This window comes from Cryptomeria japonica, chromosome 5, assembly GCF_030272615.1.
Source record: "Cryptomeria japonica chromosome 5, Sugi_1.0, whole genome shotgun sequence".
NCBI lineage: Eukaryota > Viridiplantae > Streptophyta > Pinopsida > Cupressales > Cupressaceae > Cryptomeria > Cryptomeria japonica.
This window is the reverse complement of record NC_081409.1, coordinates 779,920,406-779,944,833: the sequence shown is the minus strand read 5'-3', so window position 1 is coordinate 779,944,833 and position 24,428 is coordinate 779,920,406. Positions and strand designations below refer to the sequence as shown.

The 24,428-nt window shown below is 35.7% G+C and overlaps 1 protein-coding gene across 1 annotated transcript in view; it reads right to left on the bottom strand.

Annotated features, from left to right (window-relative positions):
- Positions 1-5,057: 5,057 nt before the first annotated feature.
- The window catches only part of LOC131062471 (UDP-galactose/UDP-glucose transporter 7), a 58,840-nt gene continuing 39,469 nt past the window's right edge, over positions 5,058-24,428 (bottom strand). The window contains exons 6-7 of the mRNA XM_057996132.2: positions 5,579-5,722; positions 5,058-5,367 (exon numbers count right to left, since the gene is read on the bottom strand). Coding sequence (XP_057852115.1) covers positions 5,167-5,367; positions 5,579-5,722 — 345 coding nt within the window. The 3' untranslated portion in view covers positions 5,058-5,166. The remainder of the gene's footprint in view (positions 5,368-5,578; positions 5,723-24,428) is intronic.

Sequence of the window (24,428 nt, the reverse complement as noted above, 5' to 3'; positions counted from 1 at the left end):
AATATGACAACAAGAATTCCAAGATCGTGGTTCTTGAAAATGAGGAATTGATGTTGAATTTATAGTGTTTGGAAGGAGGACTCAAACGGTCAAGATTTGTTTGAAGACTTATTCGATCAACGGTTGAAATTGATTGAGACAAAATTGATTGGAGATTATTATAATGTGAACTAGCTGCATGATTGAATTGATTGAGAGATAACTAGCTTGATTGATCAGTTGAACATAATTGAATTTTGATTGACTTGTTAGCTGAATTGATTGATCAATTAGAGAAAGGTGATTGAGAGTTAAGTGGATTGACTGATTAGTTAACTGATTTGATTGATTTGTTAGAAAAAGTTGATTGATAGTCAGACTCAAAGTCAGTGGCAGTTAAAATTTAGGCATGTATTGTAGGAAATTTGGCATAAAATTCAATTTAATTTGAATTTGTTTTTTGAAAATGTTAAATGACAAGCAAATTTATTAGAAATGAAATTAATTTGAAATTAGAAGAAATTTAGATTTAAGGAAATTTGAATTTTTAGATTAAATAAATTTAAAAAATTGTGTAATGTAGGGACATAATTATTTAGTTGAATAGTTTAAAAAAACTTAATTAGTAAAAAATAGAAATTGAACTTAATTAAATAATAAACATCATTTAATTAAGGTAAATCAATCGTAATTAATTAAATAATAAAATTATTTAATTAATTTTAGTGAGGAAATCTTAATTGAATAAATGATTTGCATGAAAATTGAATAGTTAGTTTGTGGTGAAAATGATGATTATTAATTTAGAGGAATAAAATTAGATTAATTAAGTAATTAAAGAATTATTTAATTAATAGAGAAGAACAATTAACGATGTTAGTAACATGACATTTTTAAGTGTCTACACTTATAACATTAAAATGTACTAGAGAGGAGAGTCTAGGTGGGTAGTTGATGGAGCAAACCCTAACCAGTGTCAAATGAATTGCACTACATGTGTGAGAAGATAATAGATACATCTAGAAACATGATAGGGTTAAAAGTGGGGAATGTTCGATGTAAATGTGTCCAACATTAGGGCCACCACATATTATTTTAGATTATAAGACATAGAATTTTAGGATTATCACTCGAAACTTTAGGTTGTAGAGTGAAGTTCTACTTTAGGATTAATTATTAGTAAATTAAGTTCTAGTATGTAATAAATTAGGTTAGGTGCATATATTTTAAAGGAGAGGTAAAACAATTTTTAAAAATGAAGTAAAAAATATAGAATAATATTGAATTAAGTTTAGGTGTAATTAGGTTATATACAAGTCCTTTTTATAAATTAAAAAAAATTATTTTATGAACATAAATTTTGTTACAAGTGTTCAATTATTATATCTTCCTAGTTAAATATAAAGATAAGATATAAAAAAAATAAGTGTTATTAAATAATATTAGGATCATTGTGTCGTTCAATAAGTTATGCTTAGAAGAAAAATATGGACATATTTTTATAACAATTGGTATTTTAGTGTTCAAGTATTGGGGATTTGTAGATTAAGTTTTGGTCGAATCTTTAGTAAATTATTTGTGGGCCACTTTGCAAAAGATGTGTTCTTTCAATGAGTTATGTGATGAGTCATACCTCAAAAACTTAGTTATAGGTAGATAAGAGTCCATTGTATGTTCCTAAAATAAAACGGAGGTCTCGCAATATTTTGTGTAGTAGCTACATGATGACAAAGTTAGCCCGCACACTACCAGTCCCTCTCCCCTATTAGAGAGTTCCCTTCAATAAAAATTTTTTTTAATCTAAGTCTCATTACTTCTTGGAGACCAAGGAGGGCCACTTGTAATTTGCTTTTATTGTTTGTGCATGGAGAAAGGGGTGTGCTTAATTTACTCAAAACTTTGCCTTTGCAATTTCTAAAAATATATCCAGCACCATTGTTGCCCAAGTTACCTCTAGAGGCATTGTTGAATTTAATTTAATCTAATTGACCTTTGGAGGAAACCATGTTACTTGTGATCAAAAAATCGAGCTAAGATTAACCTTAGGTACTCCTTGAGTGGGGACTCTATTCTCATCTTTACTGTTGTTTAATATTGTACTAATTTTATTCTCAACTTCAAATATTAATTGAGATTATTTTATTTTTGTTTTCAATTTATAATCACATGATTAAAATATTATTTTGGGGGGGATTTTCCTTTTATCAAACAATCTCATGTTACTATATCAATCATGAAACAAAAATAATTGACTATGTAGAGAGGTTTTGTGCACAAGATGTTCTCTCTTTAATGGTCAAATATTCTAGCGATTTTATACTTTCATCCCTACCAAATGGTGGTAATTGATGGAGTTTGCTTCCTTCCTAAATATGTAATGAACTACATTCACTAAAGGAGCTCAGATCATTGAATGTTGTAAAGGTGTTGATTTATTCTTAAGAACTTGGAGGTATGTATAATGTTATGTACAAAAATTAATTAAGTCATTTTAGCCATTTTTACATAGATTAACTTTAAATATTTTTCTACTTGTGGTGAGGATTGTATTTGTTTCTACAAAGAATTATAGGTACATTAGTGAGAATATTGGTTTGACTAGCATTCAAACTTAGAACCTACTTGTGGCTAGTGAAATTTCTCAACATTGAGCCACTTACCCTTCACAATGGAAACTTCCACATTCTATCAAGAATTGTATTTTGATTCCAATACAACCTCTAAAGTACATTAGTGTTGAGATCCACTGTGATACCATTTTTAAATTTTCTATTATGATAAAACTTAATACTAATAGATTTCAAAATAGATATAATTTCAATTGCAATATATAATTTTTTCTTTTGATTTTATCTATTACTTTACAATAAATTTTATTTCACTAATTTATAACCTATGAACAATATATATTTAATAAACTGCATATATTTATATATTTTTCATTTAATTAAACATTTTACTATAAAGAAATTATTTATCTCTAACCAGAAAAACTTTACTGTAATAAAAAAATTAAATGCCCATTAAACCTATGAAAGTCTGAAAATCTCAATGGTGAAGGATGTTTACTACTACTATAATTTAAAGTTTTCTATATGCTCATTAATAATGGAGAGGCTCTACAATTAAAAGACTCCTAAATATTGACATCGATTTGTATACATTTACAATGTCGGGGCATTTGTCATTTAGCACATTTTGAATTATTCTTCGCCAAGTTTTATGTCTCTTTATTTTTAAAGAGAAAACAATATTCAAGTTCATGGAGAGAAGATGAAATGACAGCAAAATCATGAGCATTGGTAGAAGGCTCAATGTTAGTTCAAGAGCTTTACATCTTAAGACCTTGAAAGTCAAAATCACCTCCAAATTGTTGTCTCAACAATAAAGGTGGTCCCCATTTCTAATGAAAAATTTCAATTGGAGTTTAAGATAGATGAAATAACAGCATAATCATGAGCATTAGAAGGCTCAATGTTAGTTCAAGAGCTTTGCATCTTCTTTGAAAGTCAAAAGCATCTTCAAATTGTTATCACGACAATAAAGGTGGGTCCCCATTCCTAGTTAAAAATTTAATTGGAATTTAATATAATATTTTCTCAATGTTATATTACTATCATGAAGTAAATATATCTTTAGATTTCTTTGTAAATTGTAATTTTGATAAAGATATATTTGTTTTAATTGTCAGCTCTAAGATTGAATATTGGACTTGATTTGAATATTGGACTTGATTTTATCATATTCTTTATTTATTCTCTTTTTCATTGTTTTTAATAGTAAATCTGGTGATTTGTTCAAATTTATGAATGTTAAATATTTTGAAATTTAATATTTCTGAACATATTTTACATAAATAAAATTTAAAATATCAATATGCTAGTATTATACAGTAAGAAATGCTTAAATCCAGTATTCCCTACAAATATGCTCTGACCCATCTAAAAAATTGACCCAACAAAAGAAAGACCCTCTCAATTAAAAAGGAAGAAAGACTCTCACTGGCTAAAGAAAGAATTGACTATGAGATTTGGAACCTTAAGAATTTAGAAAACCACTATCCAATTCTTATAATACACCAAGACATCATTATCTTTTACACATTATAATAAATATTTGATGATTCTAAAAATTGAATAGACATTTTGTTTCAACACAGTACTGCAGGATATGTTTCTAAGAAAGAAGCAAACTTAAAAGTATTTTACCACAAATTACCAAGAAGTGGTCAATAGGGATTGAGAATTGTAAGCATTCTACATACAAACAGTATGCTTAAAGCTTTTAATCAGAAAGCAAAAACTACTAAGCTTTCTACCTACCAATCATGTAGCTAAAAACCATTTATGCTCCTAGTTAAATTAGGATTGTATTTATAGAAGAAGCATCGGTTTCAAAAAGGATTCCGTGATCGTATACCAAAGTAAAATAACAAAACATTTGTTTTACTTTCCTTTCTAAAAGTATCTTACAGTTATATTCTACGATATCTTTGCTTCATTTTTTTTGACTCTACTCAACCTCGTGAGCTGGTGGCCTAAGGCACACTCATCAAAATGAAAAGAAACAAGGAATGGGTAAGACGATAATGGACAAAAGATGTATTGATCGCATCACTTTACTTTTAGTTGCTCTCTAAGCGGGGCTGAAACAATTCTGTTAAAAAGGAAATCAGAAGTGCTTTAAGAACTAAAATGTAGATTGCCCCTTTTTTACATATTAGATAAATTATAAATGCACTTATTTTCTATTTAAAGTTCTTCTGGAAAATCAATATTGTATTCTGTGAATGCATTTATACTAAAGACTGACCTATTTCTGCTAACTAATAATGCATCCAGTTGTACAATTTTAGATACTAAAAACGCCAATGATTGCACTTTTCTCAGTAAAAATAGACCCGGAAAACTTCAAATAAGAATTCCATTTGCCGATCAGACAAGTCAAAAAATAACCTAGAGAAATATACCAAAAAGAAAAATGATGCGGTCATTTGAGAGGGAGAAAAAACATCAAATAGAAATATATGGAAAAATATTTAGGCAGATTTCATAAAATAAACTGAACGGGGAAGAAAATATCACCGAAAAGAATTCTATTAATTAACCTTGAATGATAGACATCCCTGAATCAATAAGGGTATCTGTTTTATCTTAATGTTGATGCCTTATCTAGTCATATTTGAGTTCAAATTTTAGCATCAATTCCTTTTGGTGGAGGGTTCCACCTTGCCAACAGTGGCTGAGCTGCAGTTACCTGCCCAGACTTGTTTTTCTTTTGCCAATATTTTGCCAATGAATACCAGATACCACCCATCGTATTGATGACGAGTCCAGTAACATTCAAAGCATGCACTTCAACACCCCCCAATAAAATAAAACCCAGAGTCTGCAAATTGTTAATATCAACTGATTAATATCAAATTTTTCAAAAATACAATTGCAATGACTCTATTTATGAATATAAGCGTGCGCTTGATTCTGCTGTCTAGATAAGATTACGTATAAACTGTAATCTATGTGTAAATTTATGAAACAAACAAAAAAATGATCTTTAATCTAAGGGCTAGAATCGAAAGAATCTTATGATAGTCACATACTGTTGAGCCGACTCCTTTTAGTACTCCAACAATTGTTGTGGTTAGAGCAGAGTTAACTGCTGTACACAAAAACATGGTAAAATTGAGGACAATGCCCATCACTAATGAAAGAATGAGTACCACCAAGAATGTAATTGATTTAGACTGCCAAGGAAAGAATTGAAATAATCAGCCCACAATGTCCAGATTAGTAGATACAATATTATATACTTGTCACTCCTGATAAATAAAATTCAGAATAAACATGATGCAAATGTTTTTAAGCTCTAGCCTTGAACATTTGAAATCAAAACATTTCTTTTATATTTAAATAAGATTAAGCAAAAGAAAGCATCGCCGAAGATGCATGCCCAAGGGCTGTCGATGTTAAGAGGAAGTGATAGCTTGTTTCTTGCATCTAGCTTTCAAAAAACATACACATATTCATCAGTATTAAGGTCTTGGAACTCTCTGGCCTATTCCAAGATCAATTAGACAGTTGATCTGAATACAATGCCTGGAACCTTGGAAATGGCACTTATTTGTTCAACTGAGATCTCTGCTTTCCTCTCATTTCATTTTATCGTACTTCTATTCACATTTGAAGGTTGAACAATGCTTTACCCTAAACTTAATAGCCACCTAAACAATACTTATTGCCTACTCTATTCAGAGGCCTCAGGCAGGGTAATCCCTGAAGCCCCTACTTATTTATAATCATGAAGGAAAACATGACTTGTTAATTGGATAGAGCTAAAATAACAGGAAAATTCATGGTTTCCCAGTAACAGCTAGGGGCTTGAAAGAGACAAACTTTCATTACGCAAACAACACTTTTCCAAGTTTTCGTTTTTTATCATTAAAGAGATATAGCAGCTCAAAATTCTTTTTGCAAAACACCTTCACGCCTCAGGACAGAAGAAAAAAAAGAATAAATCTTATGTACTTTTATCAATACCCGAGGAAATACAAAAATACATGAGGCACAGAAGCAAAGGATATACAAATAGGAATCCTTGTCCTTAACCTTTGTCAAAAAAAGATTTCACTTTTGCTTTTTTTCCTTCGAGTCACATGAAGCACAAAAGCAAAGGATACACAAAAGTTTTGATTAAGTTAAGCACTATTATCTGAAGCTATGAACTTGAATACATGGGAAGGGCCCGAACCCAAAAACATACCAGCCAAAGAGGCGAACAAAACATACATAATGAGAAGAGAGACAAAAACCAAAAATGACCAAGGGGAAAGCAAAGGCCAGCCAATGGATTTGACAGGAGCATCGAATTGGAAATTGGTTTTGGAAAGAACACAAAACCAGCAACAAAACCAAAACAATCAAGGCGGTTTGAAACCAAACTTCAACAGAGGCCTCAAACGAGGGGCAAGACGGGAGTGGAAAGTCCTTGCATTCTTCATAGGATAAAACTTAGTTGAAGGATTTCCAAGCACATCATCAAGTTTCCTTTTAATCTTGCATCAGGAGTCTTTATCATCATCAGTGTGGTTCTCAAAAGAAGGGCTCTCAAAAACAATGTGTTCCTTAAATGAGTAAATCAAGAACCTTTGCCAGTGTGATCACGCACTATTAGTATCTGACACCAACCTATTAAAATGAGGCTAAGGACACCCCATATCAAAAGTGACCACATTGCGATGCACAATATCACGACCATCTTGGCAAAGCACAAAGAAGTGTCCAACACTATAGAGGTGGTACAGTCGAGAGGTCTCATAATGCAGCTCCTACTCCCGAACCCCAGGCTTAGAGCACAATTTCACACTTTTTGGCAACTCCGAACTAGACTCAACCATGACACACAATCTAGCAAAAAGAAAACTGGTTCTAGATTAGTAACATTGTCAATGGTAATATACTGACCAATAGCATCAGCAATTCCCCGAAAAATACTTTAATCCCGGAATTCTTTGGGAGGCAAACCCAAATAGGAAGTGTATTAACCTTGGCAACATCAACACCAGCAAACCAACTTTATAAATGAAAAAATGCCTTGCCAAGAAACTAGGGCCCTTCTTGACAAACACAATGCAATCCTACATGGAATGAAAGGAGAATAGCAGATGTCCATTCACAATAGCCACAATTCTAAGACCTTGAGCCATCCAACAACCAAATGCCCAACTACAAATAATGTCAATGTTTAGTCTATATCTGAAAAAACTCCCATATGTGTGCAGATTGCAAACCTACGGTAGCTCCATCCACCCACACATTACAAATACTAAGAGAAAAAGAATAAGAAGCATGAGACATCTCAACAAAGGTATCATCCCCAACATCATTGTTCTGCAAAGAAGACTTGGGATAAGGAAACCTAAGCACACCAAAGGTCAAGACATGAACAACAACTTCAAAATATCTAGCTAAAGGAAAGACCGCACACAAAGTATGAGGCTCCAACACAACTAAATATCCAAAATCAAACCTAGCCTGAGAAACAGAGATAGCTGCTTGCAAGGGGGACCCCAAACCCAGTCCATCACTAGAAAAAAAGAGAACTCAAAAGTCTCCTCATTCCGACCAACAATAGGAACACCAATGTGGGAAACACCAAAATCTCCAAGACCAACATCACACCAAGGAGGAACAGGCACAACAACCATAGACAATTGCAAGTTCAAGGGAAGGAACCTCAGCTAGCATGATAACCCATTTAAGAGACAGAAACATATCAAGGGAGGAATTGGGGAATTCATCAAAAGAAGGCACCCCAACGATGTCAAAACCCACACCTCACACTCCTCATGCAGAGCATCCTCACAAAACAGTCAAGCAAGATTAAGGTCTCGAGCACACATGGAACCAAGGACACCATGTTTAGCTGGAGTTTGGGAAAGGAAGCACATTCGCAAGCCCAAATCGAATCCTGAAAAAGTCTCCCCACAAACAATCGATGTAGGAATAGCAGAAGCATTAGCAGTCTCGCCTCCAATAGAATGTGAAGAAGAAGCTCCTCATCATCCAAGTTGACACTCCAAAACTCCTCCAAAGCCTACATCCCAAAAGTCATCATCCTCGTCCAAATCGTCCTCATTCAAGATCTTGTCCACAAACATAGCTTGCCCTCTTCAGCTCATAGACCATGCTCGCACTTGCTCCTACTTTCACTCCCACCCATTCAAAAAAAAAAATTCCAATAATATTGTTAGTATCCAAATCAAGCAATTGTTGAGGATACAAAAAAACTAGAATCCTAACTTGACAAAAATTTAAATATCTAACAATAAAATTTTGCTCTTATAAATTTAAAAAATTTAAAATTGAATCATTATTCATTTGTAAATTTAAATGATGAATTTTAAATTGAAATTTGCAAGAATGTAAATTCACATTGTAAACCTCTACGTTAATCACTAAATTTGACAACTAAAATTAATAATGACTAATTAGTTACTCCTGAAAAATAAAAATAAAAACAAAAGTCATGAAGGAAGCCTACCTTGAGGCTTGGATGATGCTTTGAATCATTGATCCAACGATGGATTGACATCAACCTTCCTCTTGCTCTTCCTCAATCCTAATGCCTTCACTTGCAAAATTTTTTTCTCTTACAACTTGATGTTGAAACTTTCAACTTTGTTCTTGAAACTTTGGAGTGAGTTGGAACGAGACTTGGATATCTATTTGTAATTTTTTTTAAAGTGTTTAGGTTTTGGGTGTGATGGCCAACATTGAAATTCTTAATTTTGTGGGACTAAAATTGATAAAACAAGACATGACCTAGTACTCAATCAATCCTACGGAGCATTTTTTTCACATTTTTCTTCGTACAGAATTCAAAACTGACAAAAGAAATGTACAATTATACTATCCTAAAGAGCTCCAACCTCAGCATAATCCATTTCTCACACACTTTACTTAGCAATAGCTTTAAAATATATTATGGCTCTTAAGTGAGCATCTGAGGCATGTAAAGCCTAGTTTGCAAGTCTCTATTGTGTCCCTGACCTACAGTAGTCAAGGAGGATTCTACAGGGACTCTGTGGTCCTGGCCTACAGAAGTAAAGGAGGATTCTAGGGGGAATCGGTGGTCCTAACCCACTAGTAGTTAAGGTTGAGATAGCACCATTGTTGTTAGCATGAGTGTACCAGAGACTTACAATTGTATGCTTAGGCATGTTTACATAGGAATGTATGTGATTAAAAGATAGATTTACAGTTATGACATGGGATAAAACTCATTAAGCTACTGTGTTTCATCATGTGTGCACCAAAATATATTTTGTGATGTGTGAATCCATGGATGATGTCTTGTGACAAATCTCGTCTGTAGTTATGCTCCTTCAATCAAGTTGAATGAATATATTGGTTGATTTATTATATATTTTATACATGTGAATGTAATTCTTTTGAGCATATGTGATGTATAGTTTATATTTCAATAATGCACTTACATTACATGTTCAAGTGAAAATGTTAGTTACATGATAATACTCATAGTAAAAGATAAGTATAGCATATTTCAGATTAATTATAGTTTATTTAATGGCCAAGTAGAGGGGGCCTTACAACTTTTCAACAAACCGGACCTAGAAACTGTAGCTATTTCCCACAAGCCTTTGATGTGAGGAAATCAGAAGAAAATATTTGATCCAACCATACAAAGATATCCTCGTAGGACCATGGAAGCCTTGACTATCAAGGATAAATAGATATCTCAGAGAAGGTACAGCCCTTTTCACTAAATACCACAAGGAAGATGGAAAACAGAGAAAGGATATTGCTCTAGAAGCTAGTTGGAACAGTCAACAAACTCCCACAACTCTCAACACTTAAAAAATATAAAAGGAATTCCAAAGACAAAGGACAGGAACCTATGGAAGTGTGCAACAGAAACAGCAATATGATTCAACACAACGTTGAAATGCAGAAAAGCTATATCTCAATCCCATCAAAACCCAACTGATCAGCCAGTTAAGAATTGAATATGAGGAAAATTGCCTTTTCCCCAATCAATCATTAGCTTGTTTGGAAGCACACACAAAATAGTGACTGCAGTATTGCAACAGCAAGTATAGCACTTAGCATTAAAACTAGAAATGTATCAAGAAGTGGCAAAGGTTATGAAACCAGAGTCCTGGGTAAAATCAAAGCCTTCAGTTAGCTGATTCTACACAAGAAGATTCTCAAAACAGACAATCTTCAAAAAAAGGGGCAGATAAATCTAACATGGTCAAACTGCCAGCAAGACACAAAAAACATAGAATACTTATTCCACCATTACACTTATGCCAGAGGAATATGGAAGGAAATGGCAAGATTCTTTGACACTGTCATTCTGATGAATGCTCCCCTAGCTAAAGTTCTACCAAAAGGTTCAAGAAAAATTAAAAATGTACATCACATAGTGCCTGCACAAACTAATTCTTGGTTTTACTTTTGAAATTTATGGAGAGAAAGAAATATTAGAGTACTTCAAAACTCAAATGATCAATTAATGCTGTCTAAAAGAATAAAGGCCCAGGTTTATTACACAGATCTAACATATAAAGCTCTTGCACAAGGCTGGTATAACTTAACTAACTCAGACATGGAATATTTTTTCCCACTACAGATGCAATTTTTTTATATTTGTGCAAAAGCAAACATGATCACTACCACCACAGGAATATTTTAAATTGAACTACAACAGGCTTGCCAAAAACAACCAAAGTAGAGCAGGGATAAGCAGGATAATCTGGGACCAATGAGGAGAGCTTCTCATCAGCTAACACAAAGTATTGGTGTTCAGACTACCAACTTTGCAGAGCTTTTAGCCTTATCCAGGGTCATCAAACTGGCCATCAAAAATGAGGTACTACATATTGAACACAGAAGGGAGCTCCAGAGTTACCCTAAATATCATCATCAATGCCTGATTTGAGAGGAATTCTAATGGAACGTGCAACAATCACGTAGGGTTTTGAAATTGCAAGATGGGTCTAGTCATTAACCAAATAAGTAAGCAACTTGACTTTCTACGAGATGTTAAAATCCATTATGAAAAATGTTACCACAACACAGTTGCTGATTTTCTAGCTAAGCAAGTTATGACCCAAGGCCAAAGAGGCAAGCTTCATGTCTTCAAAGGCAACATAGATCTCCCATCTCAGATAAGAACAATGGCAGCCTTAGAGAAACCCACCACTGCTGCAGATGCCAACCATGGTCAACTAAACCCAAACTCATATTGGAGTTAGCCTTACCATTTGCTGAACCTAGATATCAAGATGAGTATCACAAGGAGAAATAATTCATATCTGTGGCTATGTTCCCACCCACGTCCTCATCTCTTATCCACCCCAGTTTTCTCACCCAAAACCATCTCTCTATGCATTCCCTTGAACATATTTCATTTATGCAACCCTCTTGAACTTAAACCTTCAATGTTCAAATGCCTTCTAAAAAAATTTACATTGTACAACTTTATTTTCTAAGATCACCTTTCTTCCTCTTTATTCCCATCAACACATCTCCACTAACAAAGAAAACATCTTATCTATGATCTCATTGGGATTGTTTAGAAGTAAATGACTTGAACCATTTTATTTTTTCCCTTATATTCATGATAATATTTATAATCCCTATGCCCCTGAGGGCCAGCTTAGTTGGTTTGGCCTGCTCTAAGTATGCAATGTGCCAACTAAACCAAGTTCAACTCTCAACTAATATGTGTGAGCAGTGTAGGGCAATCGTTTGCTCACCCAAAGGGCTATAGGGAGAATGAGCCTTGTTGACTTAGATGCCACTAAGGATTAAGCTCCATACAGATGTCCAAGCCATTGGGCCTCTATTTCCCCTCAACTACCAAAAAAATTATAATCACTACTAACACTCTACACACTCTCCTAAACCGAACACACTACAACATTGGCACCTAGCCTTCCCCCAACCACACCAACCCCCATCATCACATTAACACAGTTCCTAATACCCACCTCAATAATCACACTCCTATGAAAAATCACATCTACCTTCAAAGCACATGAATGCTCATCCATTTTCATGACTTACCATGGATCGATTCCTTACCATGCACATAGGCATCAAACTCATGGCTTGGCCACACAAATAACAAAACAACTGTCAAATTTGAAAGAGGTGCTCAAAAGGTTTTACACTTTTACATGCTATACTAATCTGATTTTCATCAATGTCCAATACCAATATACAAGGCTCCACCCAAGCAATCTACTCCCAATTGGTTTGCCAATGAGCGCATAGTGAAAGGTTATGTGCATAATTTGAGTAGCAAAAGTACTCACACATGAAAGGAAAAGAACCATGTGGATGGATCGGAGTCACAAGATTCCCCTAGACTCGGCAAGTCCCAAGGCGAGTGTCCCTCACCAAGTCTGGGAGACTCGGCTATCAAGCACTTACCAGACTCTCTAAGTCTAGGTGAATCTAGCAGGGTAGACTCGCCATTTTAGTTAATTAAAAAAAATATTACAACCTTTCAATTCTTGTTTGGTTTATGACATGCCCATCTAGGATTTACACAAAAATATGAAAACAATGTGCACCATGAAGGTCTGACTGATTTTGAAGGTCCTCATTTGGGCTTGGTGGCAAGGGCTTTGCCCCTCTACCCTGCCCTGTATCATGAGAGGGAACATGCCAAGGGTGCTACCCCTCAAACGCACTAGAGGTACTGCCCCCAAACCCCCACAAGGGGAGCTGGCCCTCAATCCCGTTGGGGTGTTGTCCCCAAACCCTCATCAAACTATAAGTCCAAGCAAGTAATAGGCCAATGATGAATCGTAAAATCTACAAAATACATATCCCCTATTGCAAAACTCTGCATCTTCATAGTAAAAGCCACAATCAAGTATTATAGTGTCTCATATATTGGACAACTCATTTAGTATACAATGACTACCATAAGCAAAGTTGGCACGCTACAGTCATTGTACTGTTGAATACAAGGTAAGTCATATTTGGCAAGAAATGCCATTTTCATAAAGAAAAAATATCCCAATCATGCCCTACACAAAGCACAGACAACTTATAGAACAATCACATCCATTAGTATCCTAGCTAAGGTCAAACTAGAACATAACCATTTATCTTTTACTTAACCATTTTGTAATGTCCCCGCTTCTCTAGATGCTATCTAGATGCATAAATTCACCTATCTCCCATCTCCACAGGTGAATGTTCAATGTTTGGAGATGTTTGGTTAGCCAAAGGGAACCCACACTTGGTCATTTTCTTGCTTTGGTGGACTTAATAATATAACTTTATAATAAAAAGTTATAAAACTCACTTTTTCTAAAAATAGAAAAAGTTAACTTAAAAGATGTTTTAATAAAACTTTATAATTTCCCCTTGGCACATCTTTCTAGGTAAAAAGTAATTTAAAAGGGTGGTCAAATTTTAATGATGGGCTGACCCTCATGCCCATCGAACTTATGGGGAGAGAAAAGATTCCATTGGAATCTTCTTTTGATGCCTTTAGGGGTTCGAATTCGGGGTTGATGGCATAAGTGTGGATTTGGGAATCATTATCAAGGATGTTTTGGTGATTATTTTCTCCATATTCTCTCTGCAACAATCTGCCATAGCAGACACAGCAGCTTGGAGGCCCAAATTGAGGACGAAAACCCTTGGCTTAGGCAGGTTGGACGATACCCTAGCCAATATTCCTACTTCAACACTCAAAAAAGACAAATTTCAGGCCAATTGAGGGTCAATTTGTATAGATTTGTGAATCAGATTGCAAGACTAACAGGTAAGATCAAATCTAAGTACTTGGTTAGGTTTCTTCAGCAAGAAATAGCACATCTATGCTAGCCGTACTATTCCTAGGCCAGCCGTACCACCTATCTTGCCTGGCAATCCATAAAAAATAAATTGGAGGGTTTACATTTGGTTCTTTTGTGCAAAATTCATTGTCAGCATTAGGAATGAAATATCCCCCTAGGATTTTTTCCAGATTTTAATCAAATGATCCACAGAAAATATAAACAATAGTTTGCATGCAATCATTTTTCAATACACCATCAAATTATACTGAAATTCGTTTATTTTCAGACTAAATTATAGTTCTGAAATTAGAAATCAACAATGCATTAAAATCCTTAGTAGAACAACAACAGAAATTACCAATCCCAACCACAACATTAACAGTCGGATTGGTCAAGCAGCAAATAAAACCTGAAGCACAAAGTGAGCCACCTGAATGATAACTCCAACTAACAATGGGTTTTCATCCACTGCCTCCAAGCTCGAGGGTTTGCATCCTCAAACCTGCTGAAAAAATTGGAGCTTCCCAGAAACTCTCCAAGAAACAAACTCCAAACATATATCCAAGCATAAACCGAATGAGCCTCTCAATGTTCTTTTAAAGCACAACCCTGTGACTCTTCAATTTCCCCTTCCTATCTCTTGGTATTCCCCTTTAATAGTAAAGTGACTTTATTTTCTAATTTGATGTTGACATTAAAGTCACTTTAATCAGCTTTAATAAATAATTAATTTAAGTTGTCTTTAAAGTTTTATGTTTTGACAACTTAAACTTAATTATTTAAATGGATTTCCTAATATCTCAAAAAGGGGACATTACAGTCCTCCCTCCTTAAAGATTGCTTGTCCTCAAGCAATCATGGATCTGCATACCAGTACCTGGAACCCAAACCATCCTCAAGAACACTTTTCTACAAATCCGTTGCACCACATTGACTAAAACATATGCAAACCCACAGTGTAGCAGCATATCATGGTCCGCAAGAGCCAATGCACCAAACATATCACTACTTGGATCCCATATCAACCTGTAGAACCCGCTATAAGTAATGAAAGAATCTGTCAACCGTTCACCTTGAAGTAAGCATCCACGCATTTTGAACAACAGGACAAGATGAAGATGAACCGTCTCATGCCCATAAACCAACATGAAGGAATACCCAGACTCGCTGCCATAACTCTGATCAGCAACATAAATGATTTCAAACATGTCACCAAACCAATGCCAATCAAAGGAAAACCACCCACACTCCATCTCTATCCAAGAGAAGCATTCATCAATACTCCCATACCACTGAATCGCTGATGTATTCAATGTAAAATCAGGAAGTGCTATATGATTCCAACTAGGACAGCCACTAGTTCAAAAGAAATCAAAGAGTATGAAGTCACCAAGCAACAAATATACCACTGCCCCATCAAGAGAAATAGATGACAATCTCAAGATTGTGGTGTAAACGCCTTCACTGCCCAACGCTGATAACACATGAAAGTCTGATTGACTACAAGTTTCATCAAGAAAATCAACTTCTTCACCCATGGATTGATCACCATTAAGTGAAATTTCAAAACTAGAAAAACTCTGCTTATCAACATCCTCATGTGAAAAAGTAGTTACCTCATGATGGTGTAAAGAAGTATGACTAATGTTACAAAATTCAGAATTGCTACCATACCTTTGTGACATATCTTCATCCCTTCCAAACACCTCTTCACTGTAATTTTTTTGCCCAATACCCACACTATGGGTTCCAACACTTGTAGTCCCTTGTTCATTAATTTTTCTCTTTGTTAAAGCTGCAAATTCATGTGATTGCGAAGATAAACCTTTGATGTCCCAAATCAGAAATTTAGACTCCTCAATACTTTTATTGGGCTCATCACAATTCGCCCAAACTTGACTTGTCACATGTCCATCCCAAGTGAACAAAGGTGGTAGTGTATAAATTGCATCTTCTTCAAATGAAGTTACAACGTTGCAAGGTGTTTCCTATTAGGATATCCGGTGAACAACTGAGAGGGGGAGTGAATCAATTGTTAACAGATTATAACTTTTAATCCACAATACAACCTTAAAACAAAATCAAGTACTAGTAAAGCACATACAGATGCTAGTAGGAACAGATACTGGTAAACAATACAACTTAACAATTAACCAGATAATCAATGCAAAGCAACCATACCACATAACACCATGATTTGTATGTGGAAAACCCGGAAAGGGAAAAACCACGATGGGAAACCTACCCACAGTCAAATGATACTTCTACAGAATGTATGTGTTACAATGAGGGGCCTGCACTTGCAAGAAGGCACACTGCCTAGAGCGTACTGGTCATTACAAAAGAGTCTCACTGACTACAGAGAGGCTACAACCATCTCAAGATAAATGGACAACAATCCAATAGAGTGAACTGCCAGAAATAGCATCTACCATGCCTGATTACAGTCCCGATTAAGCTCAATGTCGGAGGACTAAATCCTCTTTTGAATCCAATTCGATCACCAATGATCGACCAACACCTCTGCTTGAATGATATTACAATATTCGCACATTACATTCTTTGACCATGACCTTTCCAATAACCATGATACTCTACAAAGAGCTTATACCTCTTATTTATACAAACCCTAAGGCCTAAACCAATTAGGTCGGCCACCTAAAAGATATTACAATAAGATCATTACATAATTCCATATTACAATGATATGCCATGTCGGCTTAAGACCAAAACAATAATAACAAATCCATAAATCATCTTGAAACATCTCGATAACGTGTAGAGTACACGTTAGCATGATACCAGTCCATAACCTAGATAGGTACTGGACCAATTCTGGGTCCACCACGCCAAAGCAATGTCTTCAAGCAGTTGAAGCACGATCAAAGAACATCTTCAGTATCCTAAAATCCATGAAGAAGTTGCATCAACACCAATTATGCATCCTATCACGATTCCTCAATGAAAGCTCTGTCGGTAAAGCCTTAAACTAGTGTCGATAAGGGTTTACCAGAGTGTATGATAGTATCCAATTACCAAACCAATACCAACTGACCAAAACATGCTCATAGAGCATATAACACATGAAATCAAACATATTTCACTGATCCAAACATGCCGAAAGTGTCCAACAGATAGTCTCTTCTACCGGTAACACTAGATCTTCTACCGGTAACCAAAACTTGTCTGTCGGTAATCAACCATAACAACTAGTGTTGACATCAATGACAAAACATCAATGCAACAATAATCAATTCATCCATAATGCCAACATTTCCTTGTGGAATTCTTCAATCCTTTCATCAACTCCTTAGATGTCTTTAGTGTGTGAATTGCTAGGATCATTGCCTCCCAATTCTTCCTTTAAGAGATCATCAATCCCTACTACTATTTGTTTTATCTCCATTTCCCTTGTATCAACTACTTGTTCTTTGGTTGTAGACATATTAGGCATATGATTTTCTGTTTTGTGTAGAGAGAAATGGGTCATGCTTAGCTGGTAACAAAGATCATCAATCTCACTTTCTTGTCTTCCGCAAATTTGATAGCAAGATCCCTGTCCATTAGCAGCTACAAGTAATCTGATTTCATCCTTTCAAAAGCTTCTTTGATTGTGCCCAAATGAGTACTAGTAACTCCACTTGCAACTCCCTTGTGTCTCTCCATCATTTGAGTTTCCCAAGTAAGGTCCTCAATGTATTTGTGAAATTCATCTGCCCTTGTTAATACTTGCATAACTCTCTTCTCTGTGACTGAAAATCTGTCCTTCAAATCTTGCAATGATAAAGGCTTAATTTCAAATTCATCTAAGGAACATGGGTTGTCACACAGTAAATTTTCTGGTTTGTTCTCAATTGTGGAAGCATTATTACTATCACACTTAATGGATTCTCTAGACGATGCCATGCACTAACAAGTACTAAGACATACATTTACAATTCTGAGATACCAAACTAACTGAACAGAATTTTTCATGATTGCTGAAGGAAAACAGAGTACATGAATTCTGACCTTCATTGAGTAAATAATACCAATTGCATAGTTCTATCTAACCAACGAGAATTTTGGAACAAGAGAAGATTACATCTATCATCTGAAATTGCAGATACAACACTTAGGAAAATATTCAACAATGCCCATTATTGGTTTCACTCTTCCAATGTCCTATTCTTAATATCGCCAAAGATCATTCCCAGCCCCCTCTTAAAGAAATCTGGAAATATATTGATGTTTGCACAGAGACAGAACATTCCCAGTTGATTGAATTTTTTTTTAAATGACAGAACTAAGAACTGCTATAGGGAAGGACCCAGATTGCTGACAAGCTGCCCAGCACACTACAACCCCTCACGTGTTTTGCTTAATAGCCGTGACTTATACTGCTGGTCGGTGAAAATGGATTCTTTGTGATTCCCAGGTATGACTTGCAAATTGTTCCTAAAGGCTATATTTATGAAGAATGAAGGAGGGCCGACTTCAATACCAAAATACATTGTCTGTGATGATAAACTTTCAGCATTGCTACTACAACTCTCACCATGAAATAATAATTTTTTTAACCACCCGACTTCAGTCAAATAACCATCAAACCATCATTGCAAAAGGAGTCCTTCAGCTCAGGTGTTTCAAAGCCCTGACTTAGCAATACACAAACCAACGAGGAAACTTGTTACCAATTGAAGCGGTAATGAACCTGCAACTCTTCTTAACTCGTTACTATTTTTTTTTCTCTGCCAATATGAACAAGCTTGCTTGGCATTCAACAGATTAGTCACAATTCCCTCTGCAATCACTTCTAACGATTCCTTTATGGAAGATGCATTGATGAGGCGACAGACCAAATGAGTAATCGCAGTGAGGAATTTGGCTCCACGGCACAACTCAGAGCATCTGTAGTATGATTGCCGTCACCAATCGAGAATATTACAACTGATACGCTACTATGAATTTTGAGTGAACTCAACAAAGATTTGATTCAAATTTCAGTCCAAAACAGGCTCTAGGATTCCATACGTAACTATGCAGCAGAAAAAAACAATATTCGTGAATGAAGAATGCCCGCACAAAAATTTACTATGCTCGATAGTTCCTCAAATGATCGCCTTCTTATAATGGTTGCAATATAGAATGGAACGGCCAAATATGATTCGGACCCACAAATGTTTGGGCACAATAGTTTGATACAAGAAATAAACACCCGATAATTTTAGAAGGAAATCATGTCTTTAAACGTCTTCAAGGAATAAGAACTGTCACAATCTTTACCCACTCCATATTCTTTTGCCCAAACTTTGGATTTAGTCAAATAAAGATCCAACCCAAAAAAAGTTTTTAATTGCTTGAAATCTTTCATCCGCAATCTTCCTCCAATTTGACTAAAACCTTAAAATATAGCCGCTCAACAGAGGTTCAAGGCAATGAAATATCTCATATGCCAACTACAACAATCAATCAAGCTTAACCTGTGATAAATGTATTGGCTTGCAAATGATTTACTTAGCAACCTGTTGACGTGTTTTTTAGGACAGCGTCTAACACAAAATAAAGTTGTCGAACGGTCACTTCACTCTCTCTTGATCAAAGTACGATTGCATGCTAAGATTGCAAGAAGTTCAAACAATCGACTCCAAGGTTCCTTCAATGCGTGGACGTGACTCAGTTGGCTGATGTGATTGTTGGTAATCCAAGGGGCCTTACGTGTGCATCGTTCTTTCACTTCTTTGCTGTGGTTGGAACTCCATCATCGGATATGGCAATTCTGCGATGCTATTGCTTCGAATGGACTAAAATGAACTAAAAGAAAAGGGAAAGGGTTCAGAAGGATCTAAATCTACTCCTAAGGGCAATGGTAACAATGAATAGTGCTCTGGTGGACAAATTTCAACCAATGCCAGATTTGAAATGCCCTCTGTTTCGCCAAGTTCAACTACAACTCTGCAAGAACCGGTGCAATCTTCTGAGGATATTGAAGGATTTTCAAATCGAGAAAGTGCATTTGAATACCCAAAACGGCGCAATCCAAACAACTGTCCACAACCGAACTTAGCACAAGTTTAGTGGCTTAGGCTAACTTTACGCTGCAACTTACAATCAGCAAGATGCAAAAAGTATGAACCATGGAAATTCATCAAACACCATTACATTCTCCATTGAAATCAAAGCACTATACTACTTCTACTCTAAGTGAGGAAGGTGAAACCATGCAAGCTTTGAAAAAATAATTTAAGTGGACACCATCAGAGAACAATGTTTCACTGTTATTATCTCAAAACTTATCGCAACAATTTCAGACAAAGCTCCCTCCCTTTTACAAATGAGGGGGGTCACCCCTTATATAGGCTTCAAGCCCTGGCTACATGCAAAACCCTAATTAGGGTTTTCCCTAAAAGATTCTCCACTCAAGATGCAACAAGGTGGGAATCTCCAATTAATAACCCATCATGCCCATATACAATTAATTCAAAAGTATCCAAAATAGCATCCATTGCGCATTAAATGCACCACCTCCTTCAAATTCGCCCAACATGCGTTGAATATTCATCCATGCAAAAATCACCCCATTATGTCATAAATGATCCATCATTTCCACATGCGGTGGCTCCATGCAAAAGGAATCTGCCATAAATTCAACATGCAATGACCAGGTCGCCATTTGGTCAAAAATTCCGATAATGAATGCGCCACTCTACTGCCACGTGTTCAATAGATCCTCGCCATGCAAGTGGACCCCGCCATCATATATCCGCTCCTGCACATCTGGAATTGTTGGAGAGGGAAAATTCGTTTCAGGAAGAGTTTTCCTGAAGTCTCTTCAACTTTCCTTGCTCAAAGAAGGTTTTTTCATCAATTCTGCACATTTCCTATTTTTTAGGAAAATTTCCAAATTAGGGTTCCGCGGTCCAGGAGAGAGAAAATTCTCCCACAAATCCAAATCTATAAAACTTTTGAAATTTGGATGTGATTTGATGCTCGAGAATGGATTTTTCAAATTTTTCCCTGGGGGGAAATTTCTTGTTCAGTTCATCCCTAATTCCTTCCTTGCCTCAGAAATTTTATGTTCAATTCATCCTTGGGTGTATTTCTTCCTTGCTTGGAATGTTGTCCCGAAGGAAGGAATTTCCAATACTTAGCCAAATTTTCATCTTTCCTGGAATTCTGTCCTGAAGGAAGGAATTTCCAACACTTAGCCAAATTTTCACATTTCCAAGAATTTTGTCGTGAAGGAAGGAATTTCCAAAACTTAGCCAAACTTTCACCTTTTCAGGAACTTTGTCATGAAGGGAGGAATTTCCAACACTTAGTCAATTTTTCATCTTTCCTAGAATTATGTCCTGAAGGAAGGAATTTCCATTACTTAGTCAATTTTTATCTTTCCTAGAATTATGTCCAAAAGGAAGGAATTTCCATTACTTTGTGAATTGTCCATGTCTCCTTTTCAACATCCCTATTTTAGGGATCCTCCTAAAATTTAGGAGTCAGCTCATTGGATGGAGAATTCTGCCACAATTCCGAATCTATGAAATTTTCTCCACTCTGTCAAGATTCGGTGTCTAAAAATAGCAGATTCAAAAATTTGCCTGAGGGGAATTTTTTTTTTATTCCTCCTCGACTCCTTGGATTCCGTGCCCTAGGCAAAATTTTAAATTCTTTGCTTGGACGAAATTTTTTTTACCACGCCAAGGATTCATGAATTTTCTCTCTGTGAATGACTTCTTGGATTCAGCACCCCAGCCCAGACTTGGGCGCATTTTGGCTCTGTCCATGGAGAGGTGGATTATTGCACTTGTGAATTCATTCTTGGTTTTAGCGCCCCAACCCTGACTTGGGCGCATTTTGGCTCTGTCCATGGAGAGGTGGATTATTGCACTTGTGAATTCATTCTTGGTTTTAGCGCCCCAACCCTGACTTGGGCACATTTTGGCTCTGTCCATGGAGAGGTGGATTATTGCACTTGTGAATGGCATCTTCAATTCAGCGCCCCAACCCAGTCTTGGGCGCATTTTCACCATGTTCATGGATTCATGGATTTTTCCATCATTTCAGGCTCTTCATCAGGATATATATATGAAATATAACATTTAAGTATAAGAAAGGTCCTTTCTTATACTTTAAGTTATATTTCATATATATTGTCAGGATGTTTGAGAGTGGTTTCAGGTCCATAGGAATCATAATGCAAATTCTGGATTTTGGAACATCTTCCAAATTTTCAGACTTAGTCAAATTTCAGGCCATTTTCGGATCAGGATGACATTGGTGGATTGATGTGAATTTCTGGACTTGGATGATTTTGCATGCTTTCCTCTTCTGGAATAGAAGTTCCAAACTTAACCATTTTTTGACCCAAATTATCTGCCTTCTGACTCTTCCGGATTTAGAAATGGTCTTCAGGAACGTTCAGTCTTCAGCGTCTTTAGAGATATTCAGCTTTCAGTGTTTTCCTGTGAAGATCCTGCCAAAAATAGATTTTCCCAAATAGTAAGTGTTTCAAAATGTCAAGGTTTGGGCAAAATAGGTCAGAAAAGCACTTACTAAAAATAGAAACTTACTAAAAATAGTAAGTTTAATTTTTGGCAAAATTAGACCAATCCGGAACTCAGTAAAATCCCTAAAAAATAGGAACTTTCTAAAAATAGAAAGTTGCTCCGTTTTGGCTCAAATTTTACTGGGAGGTTCCTTGAAGGGTCCTGATTCCAGTTGTATGTTCAGTTTTTCCAAAACCCTAATAGAAACCCCTAAAATCTAGGACAAAAGGCAAAAACCCTAAAATTCACAAAATGAGTCCTAGACTTAGCCGAATTCGCTCAAACAAAAAGCAGATTTAATCAATATGACCCCCAAACACTTGCAAAGCAGAGAGATTGACGAGACTGTTGCGAAAAGACCACAAAAACGCAAGCCAAAAGACTGGGAGGGCCTAAAAAGAAGGGGGTCCCCATTTGCAATGGGGCGATGTGTGAAAACGTCACAACACAACCAAAACCTAAATGCTTCACCGTAGATATTAAAGATATGTACAGGAAATATTAAGCTCAATCACGCAGATATATTAAAAATTCATTTATTTCACTCCTGACTTTAGATTTAATAACCCTTAGTATCTCCATTGAATCAAGAGAACCACAATTTATTGAGGCAACATTCTTTATTAATTCTTTCTACCCATAAGCTATACGGTGATGTCCAAAATATCGAACTCAGAACTGCAATTTATATTATTACTGCAAATTTGTCTTCTTCACAGGCTAGCAGGAGAACCAACTCTGATACCACTGAAATATCCCCCTAGGATTTTTTCCAGATTTTAATCAAATGACCCACCGAAAATTTAAACAACAGTTTGCATGCAATCGTTTTTCAATACACCATCAAATTAAACTGAAATTCATTTATTTCAGACTAATTATAGTTCTGAAATTAGAAATCAACAATGCATTAAAATCCTTAGTAGAACAACAGCAGAAATTACCAATCTCAGCCACAACATTAATAGTCGGATTGGTCAATCAGTAAATAAAACCTGAAACACAAAGTGAGCCACCTGAATGATAACTCCAACTGACAATAGGTATCCATCCCCTACCTCCAAGCTCGAGGGTTTGCGTCCTCAAACCTACTGAACAAACTAGAGCTTCCTAGAAACTCTCCAAGAAACAAACTCCAAACATATATCCAAGCATAAACCGAATGAGCCTCTCAATGTTCTTTTAAAGCACAACCCTATGACTCTTCAATTTCCCCTTCCCGTCTCTTGGTATTCCCCTTTAATAGTAAAGTGACTTTATTTTATAATTTGATGTTGACATTAAAGTCAATTTAATTAGCTTTAATAAATAATTAATTTAAGGTGTCTTTAAAGTTTTATGTTTTGACAACTTAAACTTAATTATTTAAATGGATTTCCTAATGTCCCAAAAAGGGGACATTACAAGGAATAAGGATATAAATCATTCTTTCAAGCTTATGATAACCTTGGAGAGAGATATGAACAAATCAGTGGGGAAAATTGACCAATTTCAATGAAGTCTCCTGGGGAGCTGAGGGAAACAGCAGCAGTTTGATCTATCCGTGAAAGATTTGTTTTTGATAATTATTATTTAGGAGAATAAAACTTCAAGGA